Source organism: Pelobates fuscus, chromosome 3 (genome assembly GCF_036172605.1).
Source record: "Pelobates fuscus isolate aPelFus1 chromosome 3, aPelFus1.pri, whole genome shotgun sequence".
NCBI classification, from domain to species: Eukaryota; Metazoa; Chordata; class Amphibia; order Anura; family Pelobatidae; genus Pelobates; species Pelobates fuscus.
Genome location: NC_086319.1, coordinates 378,540,616 through 378,557,829, shown reverse-complemented (window position 1 = coordinate 378,557,829; position 17,214 = coordinate 378,540,616). Strand labels below are relative to the sequence as shown.

At 44.3% G+C, this 17,214-nt stretch overlaps 2 protein-coding genes across 2 annotated transcripts; one reads left to right on the top strand and one right to left on the bottom strand.

The window, feature by feature from the left end:
- Positions 1-3,066: 3,066 nt before the first annotated feature.
- Positions 3,067-6,619, bottom strand: TIMM29 (translocase of inner mitochondrial membrane 29). The gene is made up of 2 exons (XM_063445941.1): positions 6,315-6,619; positions 3,067-3,930 (listed from the first exon to the last, which is right to left on the bottom strand). Exons 1-2 carry the CDS (start codon positions 6,439-6,441, stop codon positions 3,332-3,334), a joined length of 726 nt encoding a protein of 241 aa, XP_063302011.1. The 5' UTR covers positions 6,442-6,619; the 3' UTR covers positions 3,067-3,331.
- Positions 6,620-6,798: 179 nt separating this feature from the next.
- On the top strand, positions 6,799-15,960 carry YIPF2 (Yip1 domain family member 2). The gene is made up of 7 exons (XM_063449505.1): positions 6,799-6,950; positions 8,784-8,926; positions 9,162-9,242; positions 9,320-9,524; positions 10,495-10,661; positions 14,150-14,332; positions 15,606-15,960. The coding sequence occupies exons 1-7, from the start codon at positions 6,923-6,925 to the stop codon at positions 15,693-15,695; spliced, it is 897 nt and encodes a 298-aa protein (XP_063305575.1). The 5' UTR covers positions 6,799-6,922; the 3' UTR covers positions 15,696-15,960.
- Positions 15,961-17,214: the final 1,254 nt, after the last annotated feature.

Sequence of the window (17,214 nt, the reverse complement as noted above, 5' to 3'; positions counted from 1 at the left end):
GCTTACGGGCAGGGCTCTCTCTACCTCTTGTATTTGTCTGTGTATATTGTACGTTTCCCCACCAATTGTACAGCGCTGCGGAATCTGTTGGCGCTTTATAAATAGCAATAAATAATAGTTAACAGTAGATTTGTGTAGAAATAGTTTCTTTTTTTTTTTTTAAATGGTAAATGTACAGAATATCAGTATCGGTAAGTTATCAGCTAGAAAGCTCACAGATTATCTGTATCAGTATCCTCTCTAAACAATCAATATCGGTCGATCCCTAGTTTTACATTGCAGGACTAAGAGCCATGGGGACAGTGCACCCAGACCACTTCAATGAGCTGAAGTATTCTGGGTACCTATAGTGTCCCTTTAATGATCAGTCACCTGACCCAACTTACAAATTCCCCAGTTTACCTATCCTCCCTTTTAACCCTATGAGCATCACAACCTTTACTTTTCCTCCTCTTGACAAGATCCAACTTAATGTCTATGGAGATACAAGTCACAGGTATACACAAGCTGATTTTTGCATCTTTCTTTAAAAAGGCCAGGGGAGAAAAATATTGTTTCAATATCACAAATATATATATATATTCCCCCTCGCCCGGGATATCACATTGCATATTGTGTTAAAGTAGCATTTTAAGCACCATAACTACTACAGTAGTCCTTAGAAGCCAACTCTGCATTCACTCAAACTGTTCACAATTGAATAGGCGTCATCTGACCAGGAGTAGACGTCATCATGTACACTCCGCCTCCCGGGAGTATCAAGAATAAAAGCACAGCCTCATCTGGAGCGTATACGAGCACAACGAACAGCCGGCGGTTACATGTATTCAAGGCAGGACTGTTGCTACAAAGGATCCAGTGATATTTGGTACAAAGCATTTTTTTTTTTTTTTTAATTCTTTATTTTTGCAGTGCTTAGGTTTAACATACACGCTTGTAACGCCACAATAGCGGGTACCAGCCAATGGAATAATACATGTTGTACAGCATCATGGCATTCAATTGAACAGCACTTTTTTTTTTTTGCTTTTGTGCAAAGAGAAGATACAGGTGAATGCAACACCACAATAGTTGTTGCTCGCATGGGTATCAATCAGGAAGTACAATAGTGGCATCATAGAACATTGCATACTTTTTTATAAACAACATTAGGTATAACAGTAGTAGGAAGCAATTATTGTGCTCCTTGTGGGTATGAGTAGAGTGGTTCGCTATTCTGTAGGTGATGTCCACAGTGGGGGGTTTACCCCTAGCCTATTGACCTTATGAGTGTACGTAGCGGGGTCGCCCAAGATTCGGCTGGGGGGGGGGGTATGGTGTAGTGCATATGTGTGTCTATGTGGTATGATTATGTGAGCGTGTCGGTTTCCTGTTGCCGGTGAGTTAGTAGCTCCTGGTGTATGTGTACAAAAGTGGGAGCGGGTTGGATTAAAGTCTAAGTAGTAATATAATCGGGTATGTGTTGGCAAAACGATTTTGCAAATTAACTAGGCGTAGTCTCTAACTTGTGAAGTATGCTCAAAGTGTGAGTAGTACGTTGAAGAGTCACCACTGGTGGTCTTCTTCCATCTCCTCAGGTAGGCAGGCTGCTAGGTGAGGCTCTGGGGTTGTTCCTTGGGACGAAGTCTCGGATGGCGGCCATGTTTATTTGAGATAGTCCCTGTTTCTGTATTGTAGCGGTTTGTAGAATGCCTCTTGATTGCAGGTGTAGTTAAAGTTCTTGGTAGTCTTGCGCTTTGTATACAGTCCCGTTATGGGTAAACATTACGGCTCGAGGTGTACCCCATCTGTAGGGAGTTTCTCTGGCCTGTAGGTGTTGTAGGAGAGGCTGTAAAGACTTCCGCCAGGTTAAGGTGTTTTTAGTGAGATCTGGGAACACTGTTAGTGCGGCTCCCTCAAACAACATAAGGGTTTTCCCTCTCAGTGCGGTCAGCAGTGCGGTTTTGTCAGAGAGGGTTTGGAAGCGCAGTATGAGGTCTGGAGTCGCATTTGTTGGTGCTCGTGGTGGCTTTGGTATTCTAAACATCCCATCCAGTCTCAGGGACTTCATTTGTTTTGGTGGGAGCAGGGCTGCTAGGAAGCGCCTTATGTAGTGGGGAAGGTCAGCGAGTTCAACTGACTCAGGTACACCCCTTATTTTCAAGTTGTGGCGCCTCCTGTGGTCCTCCAGTCTGTCGGTAGTGATGGTCTGCCGCTTTGCCAGATCTGCTATTTGCTGCTCCACCGTTGTAAGTCTAGCCTCGTGGGTGTCAGTGCAGGCCTCCAGCCGTGTGATTTTTGTAACTTCCCCTTCAATAGCCTCTTTGTAATAGGCCATATCCGCCACCAGGTTTTTTTTAGTTGATCCGCTGTGACCGGATCCCTGGCCGTCTGTGAATCGATTTTGCGGTCCGGAGGGCGCCCCCTCCAGAAGGTCTGTGGCAAAATCCTCAGAGGAGTATGAGGATAACTCGTCCGTCAGCTCCATCTTGGCCCATGCAGCCTGCTGCGTGCTCCGGAGCATATCTCCAATATCCCTTCCGTGGGGACTCTTATTGCATGAGTTAGTGTCGGAGCTCCAAGAAGTGCGACCGTTCCGTTACCTCGCTTGCTCCGCCCCCTCCCCGGTACAAACCATTTTTAACTTGCTAATGTGAAATAAACGATGTTCATTTATCTTTACTGGCTGCAGTGGAAGTCTATACATTTGGGCTACTAAAGGTAGAGCAGACTTATCTGCTCTGTTTGTGAGTTAATTTCCTATTTTTTCCATCAATTCAGTACTCTTTATCCTACAATATCATACTATATATGTTTTTTGTCTTTTTTTATGTACTACAATTGGAGCTGTGGCTTACCTCAGAAATATTGTTAGTGTAAGTTACAATTAATTTATACACTATATCACTTTAAGCAGTAATTTGCATTTTGCACTTTTAGATATCACATGTGCTGATTGTTTGTATACACTTTATAACTTGTGAGTGAAGCAGTATATTGCACTTTATATTAAACATTTGATGCTGCTAAATGAATTTGCACTTTAAATTTTAGCGCACTTTTTTTTGTTCACAATTTAATGTTAATATATAATGGAGATAAAGGTTTTAGAACAAAGATAGTGGTGTACATGCAATCCATGTATATGTAGTAGCATAGCATTAAACACCCAGAAGGTGGCATCATGTGGAAAGATTAATTTGCTTGATGTAGAAGCAGACATCTTGCATAACCAAAAAAAAACAAAACACAAGTTCTTGTTTTTTGTCTATTATTCATTTAGAAAGTTACCGTATTTCATATTAAATATACAAGGGTACATATATTAGTTGGACATGTAGTAATTTACAATTCAGCCAGTCACACCAACTGTCTCTGGCATTATAACTGGCTGGTATTTAAGTTGGGAAAGCCTTTCGTTTTCCTGTGAGTGCAGATCATTAAACGTGAGTGTCCTCATATGATCAGGAAGGTGAGCAAATTCTTCTTCGTTCACATCAAAGTCTTTCATCTTCGATTGGAGAAACCACCAACGCCCAAAAAAACCAACATCTAGAACCTTGCTTGGAAAATCGGACCAACGTGGCTTAAGGTGAGGGCAGTGTGCTGGGTAGAGATCAACATCCGGGTCATAGGGGGCTTCGTAGACCAGAGAAACCACAATGAGGTTTAGGTAACGGAGACGACCTTCATTTGACAGATTTGTGAGGTTCAGCACATGTTGGTCAGATTTCCCACTTCGTGTCCACGGAGAAAGGAGGAGGAGTTCGGCAGAGGCTTCTAAAAAAGAACAGTGAAAGGAATCCTCTGAAGGAGCCTTAGAGGAGCATACGCCAATTCCTGTGAATAGTGAGAGGTAAAGCGCAGCTTTGCCTGGACGCTCTTTGGCCCCTGTTACAATATCCTTGCACGCTTCTCCATAGTCATGAATGAGGCTTTTCATCCACACAGCTGTCACAAAAGAAGAAAAAAATAAATAAGCCAGAAAACCACATTTCACTTATTTTTTTCCCCTCATTTATACATGGCTACTCTGTAGTGAGCCTTACGATTTGAACAGCTATTTTTGGTTGTGTTTATTATTGTAGTTTACGAATAACCTACTTGGAAATTCTAATTTATTTATATCTGTACTTTCTTGTTTATTATATGGTCAGTCAGTGTTTTATTTATTATTGCATATGTCACTGTCTCGTGTTTTACCTTAAATATCAACTTAATATAATATATATGTTACACTAAAAGAAAACCAAATTGCGAAGCTACATTAATCTCTGCTGGAGGCTATAGTACTTTTAATCTATACTTTTGCAGAATGAAATGACAAGGAGTTGTGGGAAACAGTGACACAGTGAGATAAAGCTATGAGGCATGGAGTCTGTCCCTCCCAGCATAGTGTGACACAGACAGGAGGGAGCTATGGGACATGGAGTCTGTCCCTCCCAGCACAGGGTGACACAGACAGGAGGGAGCTATGGGACATGGAGTCTGTCCCTCCCAGCATAGTGTGACAGACAGGAGGGAGCTATGGGACATGGAGTCTGTCCCTCCCAGCATAGTGTGACAGACAGGAGGGAGCTATGGGACATATGAATGACAGTGTATGTCATATATAACCTCTACGGTCGTGTGTGTATATACATACACACACACACACACACACACACACACACACATATACATATATATATATATATAAAAAAAATAACCTCAATGAAGGGAGCACACTAGGTCTTCAATTCAGTGGAAAAAAATATTTAATGTATCATACGAAATACATGAGCTGTGGGTGGCAAAAATCAACGTTTTGACCCTCCTGGGTTTTTTTATCAAGATCTTGATAAAGACCCCAGGAGGGTCAAAACGTTGATTTTTGCCACCCACAGCTCATGTATTTCGTATGATACATTAAATATTTGTTTCCACTGAATTGAAGACCTAGTGTGCTCCCTTCATTGAGGCGATTATATATTACGTGGGACTGCACCTAGGCACATATGGATACCTTTTTAGATTTGAAAAATGAGGAGTGCCCTGCTGATTTATTGTTTGGAGAGATATAGATAGATAGATATATATATATATATATATGAATGACAGTAGAGGTATATTGCAGGATGCACAGAGGTTACATTACTGTCTCATTGAGGTCAGTTACTGATTCATAGCAGCGGCGGCTCTCTAATCAGGCGGTTTAGGCGGCCGCCTAATGGCAGACTGCGTTGGGTTCTTGGTCAGTGATATGCCCCCTCCAGAGAGCGCCAATCGCAGACACATGTCTGCAGAGCTACAGACCATGTGTCTCGCAAGATCTGGCCAGAGTGTTGCGGCGTGTTACCAAGGCAGTACTCTGACTGGGTTTCACAAGATAAATGGTCTGCAGCTTTGCACACTGCGGCACTGCAGACTGGTTATCCCCACCGGACCACCAGGGAGCCCACACTGGACCACCAGGGAATGACAAAAGGTATTTAGTCCCCCTTCCCTCATACCATCACCTACCCCATACACATACGGTCCCAGATAAAAACGCAAACATGGTCACAGAGACAAATTCACACACACAGGTAGACAGTGCATCAATGTGTATATGTGACAGTGTGCATGTATTGCATTTCTATTTTTTCCCTTTGGTGTAAGTGGGGCCTCGTGTTTGAGTTTCATAGTTTGACCCCACTCACCCATGCCAGTCTCCCCACCCACACACCCCCATGCCAGTCTCCCCCACACACCCCCCGTGCCAGTCTCCCCCACACACCCCCCGTGCCAGTCTCTCCCACACACCCCCGTGACAGTCTCTCCCACACACCCCCGTGACAGTCTCTCCCACACACCCCCCGTGCCAGTCTCTCCCACACACCCCCCGTGCCAGTCTCTCCCACACACCCCCCGTGCCAGTCTCTCCCACACACCCCCCGTGCCAGTCTCTCCCACTCCCCCCGTGCCAGTCTCTCCCACTCCCCCCCGTGCCAGTCTCTCCCACTCCCCCCCGTGCCAGTCTCTCCCACTCCCCCCCATGCCAGTCTCTCCCACTCCCCCCCATGCCAGTCTCTCCCACTCCCCCCATGCCAGTCTCTCCCACTCCCCCCATGCCAGTCTCTCCCACTCCCCCCATGCCAGTCTCTTCCACACTCCCCCCATGCCAGTCTCTTCCACACTCCCCCCATGCCAGTCTCTTCCACACTCCCCCCATGCCAGTCTCTTCCACACTCCCCCCATGCCAGTCTCTTCCACACTCCCCCCATGCCAGTCTCTTCCACACTCCCCCCATGCCAGTCTCTATGAATGGAATCCCTCTCTCCCACGTGTTCTGTTACTCTGCACACTTGGTTTACCCATTTTCCCGGTTCTCAGTCGCTCCCAGCGGCCGGGTTTCTTTATTTCCGCTGCCGGTAAAGGGTTCGCAGTGGCGGCCGCAGAGCACGACCTCCGCCACAAGACCCTGACACAGCGCGCGGCCATGATCGTCTGCCAGCACTTCACTAACTTCCGGCGTCAGCTGCCCTTAGCTGTCCGTCCGAATCGCCCTCCGCCCGGAAACAGCCGACACACACCATTCAGTTCCTGTCACTCCGCCCGCGGCAGCCGTCGTGGCCATTACTGCGTGTTTCTGTTCCGGGGGGCGGGGCCGTGACAGGTTTGGGAGAAACCATTGAGAGTTATGAGGGGGGGGGGGTGTGCTCCCCCTGTGTGCAGTGTGAGATGATTAGAGTTTATTATACTGTATGCGGTGACTGTGCGCCCTGCTCTCTCTATGACAGTCTGTGTGGAGCTCTGACGGGCTCTGTAGAGAGGAGCTGTGAGGGTCCCTCCCCCCCCCGGCCCGGCTTGGTACAGTCCGAGTGTGAGCTGACGCGGAGGCTCAGTGTTTGGAGCGGAGTGAGAGCTTCTAGGCTCAGCTGAGTGTGAGTGAGGATCCAGGACATGGTGTGAGTCAGACAGAATGGCTTCAGCAGATCTCAGGTTCCAAGGTAAGGACTCTATCTGAGTGACGCTCACTGTGACCTGCACTCAGCCAAGGTACACTCACTGTGACCTGCACTCAGCCCAGGTGCACTCACTGTGACCTGCACTCAGCCAAGGTGCACTCACTGTGACCTGCACTCAGCCAAGGTACACTCACTGTGACCTGCACTCAGCCAAGGTACACTCACTGTGACCTGCACTCAGCCAAGGTGCACTCAGTGTGACCTGCACTCAGCCAAGGTGCACTCACTGTGACCTGCACTCAGCCCAGGTGCACTCACTGTGACCTGCACTCATCCCAGGTGCACTCACTGTGACCTGCACGCAGCCCAGGCGCACTCACTGTGACCTGCACTCAGCCCAGGCGCACTCACTGTGACCTGCACTCAGCCAAGGTGCACTCACTGTGACCTGCACTCAGCCAAGGTGCACTCACTGTGACCTGCACTCAGCCAAGGTGCACTCACTGTGACCTGCACTCAGCCAAGGTGCACTCACTGTGACCTGCACTTAGCCAAGGTGCACTCACTGTGACAGTCACTCAGCCCAGGCGCACTCACTGTGACAGTCACTCAGCCCAGGCGCACTCACTGTGACAGTCACTCAACCCAGGTACACTCACTGTGACACTCAGCCCAGGTACAGTCACTGTGACAGTCACTCAGCCAAGGACACACTCACTGTGACAGTCACTCAGCCAAGGACACACTCACTGTGACATTCACTCAGCCCAGGTACACTCACTGTGACATTCACTCAGCCCAGGTACAGTCACTGTGACATTAAATTACTGTTACATGTGCTTACCTCATTTATCCCCACCCTATGTCGTGTATCCAGCCCAAGTATACCTATCCCATCTTCCCTCTTACTGTGACACTCAGATCTACACAGTACTAGCCCACCTAGTGTAACAGTATGATATACACAGTACTATTCCCCTGGTTATATACAGTACTAGCCTACTGAGTGTACCAGTCTGATATACACAGTACTATTCCCCTAGGTATTGCAGTCTGATATACACAGTACTATTCCCCTAGGTATTGCAGTCTGATATACACAGTACTAGCCCACTGAGTGTACCAGTCTGATATACACAGTACTAGCCCACTGAGTGTACCAGTCTGATATACACAGTACTAGCCCACTGAGTGTACCAGTCTGATATACACAGTACTAGCCCACTGAGTGTACCAGTCTGATATACACAGTACTAGCCCACTGAGTGTACCAGTCTGATATACACAGTACTAGCCCACTGAGTGTACCAGTCTGATATACACAGTACTAGCCCACTGAGTGTACCAGTCTGATATACACAGTACTAGCCCACTGAGTGTACCAGTCTGATATACACAGTACTAGCCCACTGAGTGTACCAGTCTGATATACACAGTACTAGCCCACTGAGTGTACCAGTCTGAAATGCACAGTACTAGCCCACTGAGTGTACCAGTCTGAAATGCACAGTACTAGCCCACTGAGTGTACCAGTCTGATATACACAGTACTAGCCCACTGAGTGTACCAGTCTGAAATGCACAGTACTAGCCCACTGAGTGTACCAGTCTGATATACACAGTACTAGCCCACTGAGTGTACCAGTCTGAAATGCACAGTACTAGCCCACTGAGTGTACCAGTCTGATATACACAGTACTAGCCCACTGAGTGTACCAGTCTAAAATGCACAGTACTAGCCCACTGAGTGTACCAGTCTAATGTAAAGGTTGCCACACAAAGTGCATTAGTTGGGGATACATAGAACTGGCATATGAGGTCAATTTCTGGACAACACAACAGTACATCTGACATTGGAATCATCCTCTATTGCCAGAATTTGATGAAGCAGCTGACCTTCTAGCTGCCAGTCCCGATGCCACAACGACAAGTACGAAGTCGGAGAGTAAAGCCCAGCATGCCACACTGCACATGGGGGCCGACAGTGAGGGAGATGAAGGTGAAACAGATCAGACAGAGGTAAGAGTCAGTCTGTCTCGATTTGTCTTATTTAATCCTCCCCACTAATGAAGAAACCAGTATTTGTCCTAATATGTCTGGTTTAAATGCTCATCAGCTTTGGCCAGCCATTACATCGCGTTTTGTTCATACCTGGCTTAGCTTTTTGTTTTTTGTTAGCAGCTAAGCAGTGCATTTCTGGATACATGTCTAGTAAACAGTTAGAATGTTATAAGTATTTCACCTTTCTTTCCAGCTTCTCGCTGCCCAGAAGAAGCCATCAAGTTTCTGGACCTTTCAGTACTATCAGGACTTTTTCGATGTAGACACATACCAGGTAAAGAGCACTACATGGGGTAGTGTGCATCAGTTAGCGTTGGCAGATGTAAATTAAATCCTCCTTTTTCGTTTCAGGTATTGGATAGGATTAAGGCCTCTGTTATCCCCCTTCCTGGGAAAAACTTTGTACGGCATCATTTGAGGAACAATCCTGACTTGTACGGACCGTTCTGGATCTGTGCCACGCTAGTCATCACACTATCCATCATGGGAAACCTTTCAACATTCATTCAGATGCACGACCGTGCTGGTTACAACTATAACCCTCAGTTTCACAAAGGTTGGTTTTTACGGCTCTGAGTAACGATGCTGAATATGCACTCTCATGGTCTCATTTAGGTACCCAAGAGCTAATGTTTCTGTCCTATATGCACAACTGAATGACGAGAAAAGGCAATCTGAAGAAAAATAGAGAGTACAAACGTAATATTTATTTTAATTTATATAAAAAGAAAATGGTAAAAACATGGTGGTGGGTAACACCCTAATCAATTATTAGTAAAAACCAATCCTGTCATATGAATATTCAGTGTTAAAAAGGAAAAGCCATTAAAGCAACATTTACATAGATAAACACTTGTAGCAATTCATGTCAAAAACAAAACATAATGGAGATCAATCCATTTCCTCATATGTTGAGGTTAAGACTATTACCAAATATTCTGTACTCTGCCCTTGGGTTTTTACGTCCAAAATGCATTATCTTGCTGTTATCCACATTCTAGAATCCTTCCAAGGTGCCTCACAGTCGAAGGTGGCATAACCTCAATTCCAGAGTAAACCCCAAAAATGGTCTGGACACTCAAATATACATCCAATACAGACTTTATCGGACACAAATGTTTTGACTTAACAGAGTCTTTATCACGCCATAAGGAACCAACACATTCACAGTATCTTTTATTTATGTATAATATAGTGCAAAAGATGTACGACATCACTTCCGCCGTACATTGCAGCATTTTTGTAATGGGAACACAGCTGTAAGTAATGCTCACTAATCCTTTGCAATATATATATATTTATAGAGAGATATATGTGACATTGTAAATGTGTTGGTTCAGTTTAGCTTGATAAAGACCCAGTTGAGTCGAAATGTTGGCTTTCGTGTCCAATAAAGTCTGCATTGGATGTGCCCTTTGAGTGCCCCGACCTTTCTTTCTGCTATTCCATGTTTTGTTAGGAGACTTCCTGTCCCAGAGCTGAACTGTATGCTATATTCTAGTGACCCTCTGCCTCCTCTGTTTCAGTGTCTGTGGCTGGTGTAATTATATACAGTTATGCCTGGCTTGTTCCACTTGCTTTATGGGGCTTCCTGCAATGGAGGAAAGGCGTGATGCAAGGTGTGGGGTCTTACAGCTTCCTGGAGACAGTGTGTGTCTATGGATACTCCCTTACTGTTTATATTCCAACTACGGTGAGTGCACTATATAATCCTACATTAATTCATACTTTCTGGCCCTGCAGATGTTTATTGCAGTAATTATTACGATATCATGCTCAAGAGATGAGGCATGTAGCTAAGCCAGCTTATCTAACCCGTTTAAAGGTGTCCATTGGCACCTACCATCACAAAATGTTACAATCATTGGAGCGAAAAGGACGTGTAAACTCAATACTTTGTGTGTGTGTCCACAGACAAACTAATATGCCAAATTACTAATTTTCCCAGGCAATTCCTGGTTGATGAATAATACCGTTTGTTGAGGGGCGGGGCTAAGCCAGCGAGCCGAGCGGTCGCATGTAAGCTGGGCTCCCGTCTAATGGGCCACATTACTGCTGATCCTTGCCAAATCCGAGCCGAAAACCAAACCGGGAAGCGCTGACTGAGATAAGCGAGACCTGGTGACAAGCCTGAGACCCGTTCTAAGATCCTCGGAGACCGGGAGACTATGCTGGCCAGACGCGGCCTAGAGGTGAGGGGACTGGGGGGAGGCGGCCGCTCTCCCCGGCCCTGCATCGGAGGGGCCGGGGAGATAACAACCCCCCCCCCCCTCCGGACCGGTGGGGGTTATCCCGGTCAAAGCTTGACAGAACATCTACCTGCTAAAATCCCAAACAGGGAGCTCCATCGACGGCAGGAAGAGGCGAACTCCGGCAAAATGGCCGCCGTCACACACGCCCGACCTATGGAGGGGACTGACTTCCTTGCCAAACTAGATGCGCTATTTGCCAAATTCTGGGAGAAGATGGCACTCAGGGAGCAGCAAGCCCAGGCACACAAATCTAACATCTGCACTCTCACAGCGGAACTAACAGGCATCCAACAAGAGCGCGCACACCCCCCCTGGCAACCAAGGTCCAAAAATGGTGCAGAAGGAGACGGCCTGCCAGAGGAGAACACACACGCGCTAGGAAGTGGCCTGGGCAGCCTCCTAAAAGCCTACTCACCCCGAGACAGCCCGACAATCCTGAAGCGACGAAAGCCGCGGAGACTACCTCACCGGCTGAATAGGCGTGCAGCGGACAGACCTCTCGCCCATCACGCCAGCGCAGACACGAGCCCTCAAAAGCAGACTTACCTAAAGCATCTCGTCCAGCTACAACCCGCTACACGAATCCCTACAACATCGCTGAAAACAAAGAGACCTGCTGAATACAGCCAGCTGAGCCACACCTGGCAATACAGAGCATGAGCACTGAGAAGACCCAGAGACCATGGTCCGGTAACTGGACTATGCCGCTATGCAGCCGGAGCAGGGCGGGAGCACACAGGCACTTGGGGCTGGTGGCTTCCTTCCATACAAAAAGGTGGACTAGTGGGTTCCAGTCTTAGCGGCTTGCCATTAACGGGCATAGGGTGAGCAGCCCCATACGAAGGCCACAGATCCCTTAATATACAGCTTGTTTTCACTGACCAACTTGCCTTACACCTGTTCCAAGCCTTGATAAGACAGTGCGCAGTGGTATAACAATGACCTAATTCTTTTGTGTGTATGCCAGTTAAGTTAATGCTATCTTTTTCATCCACATAGATATCTAATGGCAAGCATAATATACTACCAGTGTGAGCCTGATCAGTTAACAATATGATGTTTAGCCGCCCACTCTGACAATGTTAATGTCTGCCTACCCAATATGCCTTGATAACACTCTCACCAGATAATCTCTCTCCTGCTGCCCATAGCAATCTGTAATGTGCCCCCTGTACCTAACCGCAGAGTTTAAGCTACCGTATTATTCTTATCATTTAAAGGAGCTCTACGCTAACATTTTGTGTTACTCATCATTATTTTATACCTAACGGGACTTTTCGCAACTAAATGGTTAAAGCTAGTTTAAACATTAATATAAAAATGTGCCTGTTCCTCAAATGTCACTTCCAGTTTTAAATGTATAGTATTGAAGCTTGTTTACGACGCTGTGACATATAGAACGCTTATATGTAATTTTCATAAATGCACAACCAAAATAAATAAAAAAAAAAAAAAAAAGAATAATACCGTTTGTTCACAAACTGCAGTTTTGTTTTTTTCCTTTTAACAAAGATTATGAAACTAATGTACCCTTAAGGGAAGGATGCAATTTCTGAGGCTCGTGTATTCTCACTTGATGAGGTCTAAAGGTGTAGACACACAGGGTGTTCTTGTGGAGGGTAATATCATATAAGGATGTACTTTACGTCTATTCCATCAGAAGCCTAACTCCACACTTTTCAGGCATCTGCATACGCACCACTGTCAAAGAAAGAAAAATGAGTCTGAAACTAAACAAAAATGCAGAATCCCATTCCCAAACCAGGACTTGACAACACCCAATTAGCTAACTGGAGACCAACTTCTCGAATTAATTTCAATTTAAAAATACTGGCAAAAAGGTTCAATCCAATACTTACTGTGTTAGTTCACCTTGATCAAGTTTGCTTTATCCCAGGCAGACATCTCTGAGAATACTCAAAGAAATATTGACCTAGTATGCCACCTTGTTGACTCTGACACCTTGTCTGGTCCTTTCTTCAGATGCGGAAGTGTTCAACAGGATTGAGCAGCCTTTTAAATTTGAACTTCTAACTCAACCTGGCTTTACCCTTACCATGTGTTACAGCGGTCTAAGCCTTATACGCAAACTTGAGAGCACTGACATTGATCATAGGATCTAAAGCTATACCATTCCAAATAGTGAATAGAATTCGGCAGAGGTGACCCTTTTCACCTTTATTTATTTACATTAACAATTTTGCTGTTGTTGTACTCAATCTGTAAGCAGCCAGGGATTTCTGGGGCCAATGTAGAGTAATTAGAAAGTAATTTGGCATATGCAAATGACTTTCTAATTATTCTAACCAGCCCAATCCTCTCCATGCGTCATTTGGTTATCATTCGGGAGATCTGTCTGGTTATAAGGTTAACCTGACAAACTATAGTAATGCCAATACATGTCTTCCCAAGGATGCAGCATGGATAGGAGACTTAATCCAAAGGATTATTTTGGTAACATTCAAAATAAAAATGTAAAAAAAATAATAGTGCTTACACGTCTGAAGCGCCAGGTGTGCATATCAATATCAAGCCACCAGGAGCCCTTCACTAGGAATTCTGTTTAATGCAGGCTGCTGTAGGATGTCAGATACCCAATTCACCTGGCCATTACTGTGAGGGCTTCCGTCAGCAAAGAAACAGAACTCTGGGATTTATAGCATTAATGTTAAAAATCAGTAGACCGGTGATTGTACCATTGTTTCTGATGTTGCAACATAGCAATCTGGTTGAAAATACATTTCCTGTCATTGCTCTCAATATCCATAGCTGGGACACATACTTTTGGTAAAGGTTGGGGCTAAAATATATGGTTCTAGGAGCCACAGCCCATGACATTTTGAAGAGTTGGGTATACCGATGAGTAACTGTATTCAGGGTATAATTGACAGTACAGAAAATAACATCCTTTCTATATCTCTAATTGCAGATTTTGTGTGTGATTCCTTTCGAATTATTCCGATGGATCCTGATCATTGTGGCTATGAGTATCTCTGGTTTTGTCCTCGTTCTTGCTTTCTGGCCTCATATCCGCAACGACAACAAAATGGCTTCCCTTGGCATGGTGATTGGCATGATTGCTCTGCATGTCCTAATGGCTGTAGGCTTCAAGGTACCAATTGCCTGTATTCATTCCATGAAAAGTTATGTGATGGAAATGTGTTTTCTTTTTTTCTATAAAAGGACAAAAAACTTTATTTTAATCTGACTATTACATTTCCAACGAGGACTGGTAGTCACAACTGCAGTGTCATATTCCCAAGTGCCCATTCTGTGTGGCTGCTTTCTCACAATATCACACTGTACAAAACATGTTTAATGATCCTTAGTCAGTTTTGTTTTGCTCCACCCATTCCTATGCTACAACGTAATTTGTTTCCAATCTTCTATGTAAATATCTAGATGCACCATGTATTATAGCCCCAATCTGTATTGATTTGTAATGTATACATAAGAAAATACCCTTTATCCCCAGAACATCTCCTGGTTTACCCTTGCAATATGGAGTCAGCCATCTTTACGTTCATTTGGTTAGAAGCACAGCTTATCCGAGCAAAAGCTGTGCTGGTAATAAAGATCTAGTGAGTGTATACAAATCCCCAAATCATGGGCATCTCAAAAATCCACTCCAGGGTGGTGTCAGACCTTCAAATTATGCAAAGCTTTGGGAGACAAGTGGAGTGTCTGAGCAAAGAGAATTTAATATGGCTGCCCCACAAAGCAAAGGCTATGATTGGAGATGCACTATAGTTAAACTTATTCATTACCAAATAATGCACACCATTACGTCATTTTTTCCTTTGGAATAAAGGAATGAAAAATAAAGTAACTACTAATTTATTTTAAAATGCATTCACATTTTGATTTAAGATGCACACTAGGCAAACCATTAAAACTAGTATATAGTTTACTAGAAGTATACGTCAGGTAGAGCTGCACTAAAATTGTTTGTAAGCCAAATGTGGATTGAAAAGTGCCTTGTTCATTAAAGTAGGCAACCACAAATCTAAGGTCCCATAGCTATGTTACAGTAAATGGCCCTCTATATTCAGGACATTCTGCTAGTCCTTGTCATCATGTAAGTGATGTCTCTGCCAGTCCTTGTTGTCATGTAGGTGTATGAGAGAGTGGCTTACAGCTTTGTGAATTTGTTCTGTGAGTGACCGCTTCAATTCCTGGGTCACAGTAGTCTACATTTGGTTGGATTATGCGATACTATTCCTTGCCAACCATGTAAGTCAATACAGCATATTCTACAAGGTTTATGGAGCTGATAAGAGATTGAGAATAGCCATGTTGCCTTGTGAGAAACGTTCTTCTCTTTCGGATGGTTAGTATCAAACAATCACAAAGGAACAGAGATAACTCTTTATTTCTGTCCACAGATGTATTTTTTCCAAAAGTTTGAAGAACAGAAGGCAGCGGTTGCAATTGCTACACAAAAACCAGCTCACATCACCACCCACAAGTCGTAGCTCCTGTATTGGACTCCATTCCAGATCGCACAAGCTTGATAGCCTGTTCTAAGGCTTTCTACTGCCCCGAGTGACTTGTCCTGGTAATGCAAGCTACTAATTTCATATATCTAGTGGACATAGGTAGGAACAAATTAACTATATTATTATTATGGGTAAGGTACCCTTTAGATTTGTGAAACTTTGAGATATTTGTTAATTATATAAGACAAAATGTTTTGATTAATAAAGATATTTTGAGGGGTTTCCCTTCTTCAAAGAAGAATTCAATGTTTGTTTAACAAATTTAATCATTTTATGCTGCTAAGCAAAACTTTGGTTGTAAAGGGGCCGTGGTGATTGTATTTTAGGAACACTCCAGACCCCTGAAGCAATTTAGCTTGCTAAAAAGCTTTGTGTCATTTGAAACAAGTGCAAATTTCAATATAAATGAACCTGGTTACAGCCACTTTGCTTTCAAGCAGACAACCTGACTTGTTACTTCCTGGTTTCGTTAGCTCAGTGGAGCTTAACTCTAGCTGCAGCAATTGCTTAGAGCACCTGCCTTGCAAAGACTTCTCATTGAGCTGCATTGGCAAGTTTGTGATTGGACGGTCACAGAAGGTCTGGGCGGGCTTGCAAACAGACAAAATGCAACTTTGCAAGCCGTTTTTATATCTAACCCAATTGGGGAAAAATTATGCATAATTAAATATGCAAGTTTTTATTTTGGGATATATTTAATAAACAGTGATTTTTATTTTCTATTCGACAGTAGAGTGTGCTTTTAATGACGGTCATGATTGCAGTACAATGGTTAAATGAGCACTATATGGTCATGTACCCAAATATGTATTACTAACCCTATATTGTTAAACTTTTTAGACACCCCCCCCCCCCCCCATTGAATACAGTAATAACTCTTATTTCCAGAGATGCGTGGGGTCTGCCAGCGCTGGCTCAGACATCAGAATTGGTGATCTTAGCCAATCACAATAGCATTGAATTGACTGAGACCATCAATTCTGATTATCTCAGCCAGGAAGGTAGGCTGGGACAGAGCTCAGTGCCGCTGTGGCCAATTAGCATTTCCTCCTAGACATGCGTGAAATCAATGGATCACAGAGAGAGGAGGGGGGGGAGGAGGGAGGGAGGAGGAGATCAGCTTCTAGAGGTGTTCCTAGGCTGTAATATTTGCTCTGAAAAGACAGTGTTTATAGCAAACGGGTTGCAGGGACTGACTAAAGCATAATGGAGTTGTTCTGGTGAGTATAGTTGTTCTGGTGACTATAGTGTCCCTTTAAAGACAACCTTCAGTTCTAGGACCTATTCCATTGTAATATAGATCACTTAACTCCAGTGGGATAGTAAGTGCTTTTAAGTTACCGTAATGACATTTCCCATATTAAAGAGAAATAAAATACAACTATATGAAAACATCTGCCAAAGTAGAATAAAAATATCACATGGAAAATTATACACATTACTAGGAGATTCCTATACACATTTGCAAATAAGATTTTTAAATTTAAAAAAACTA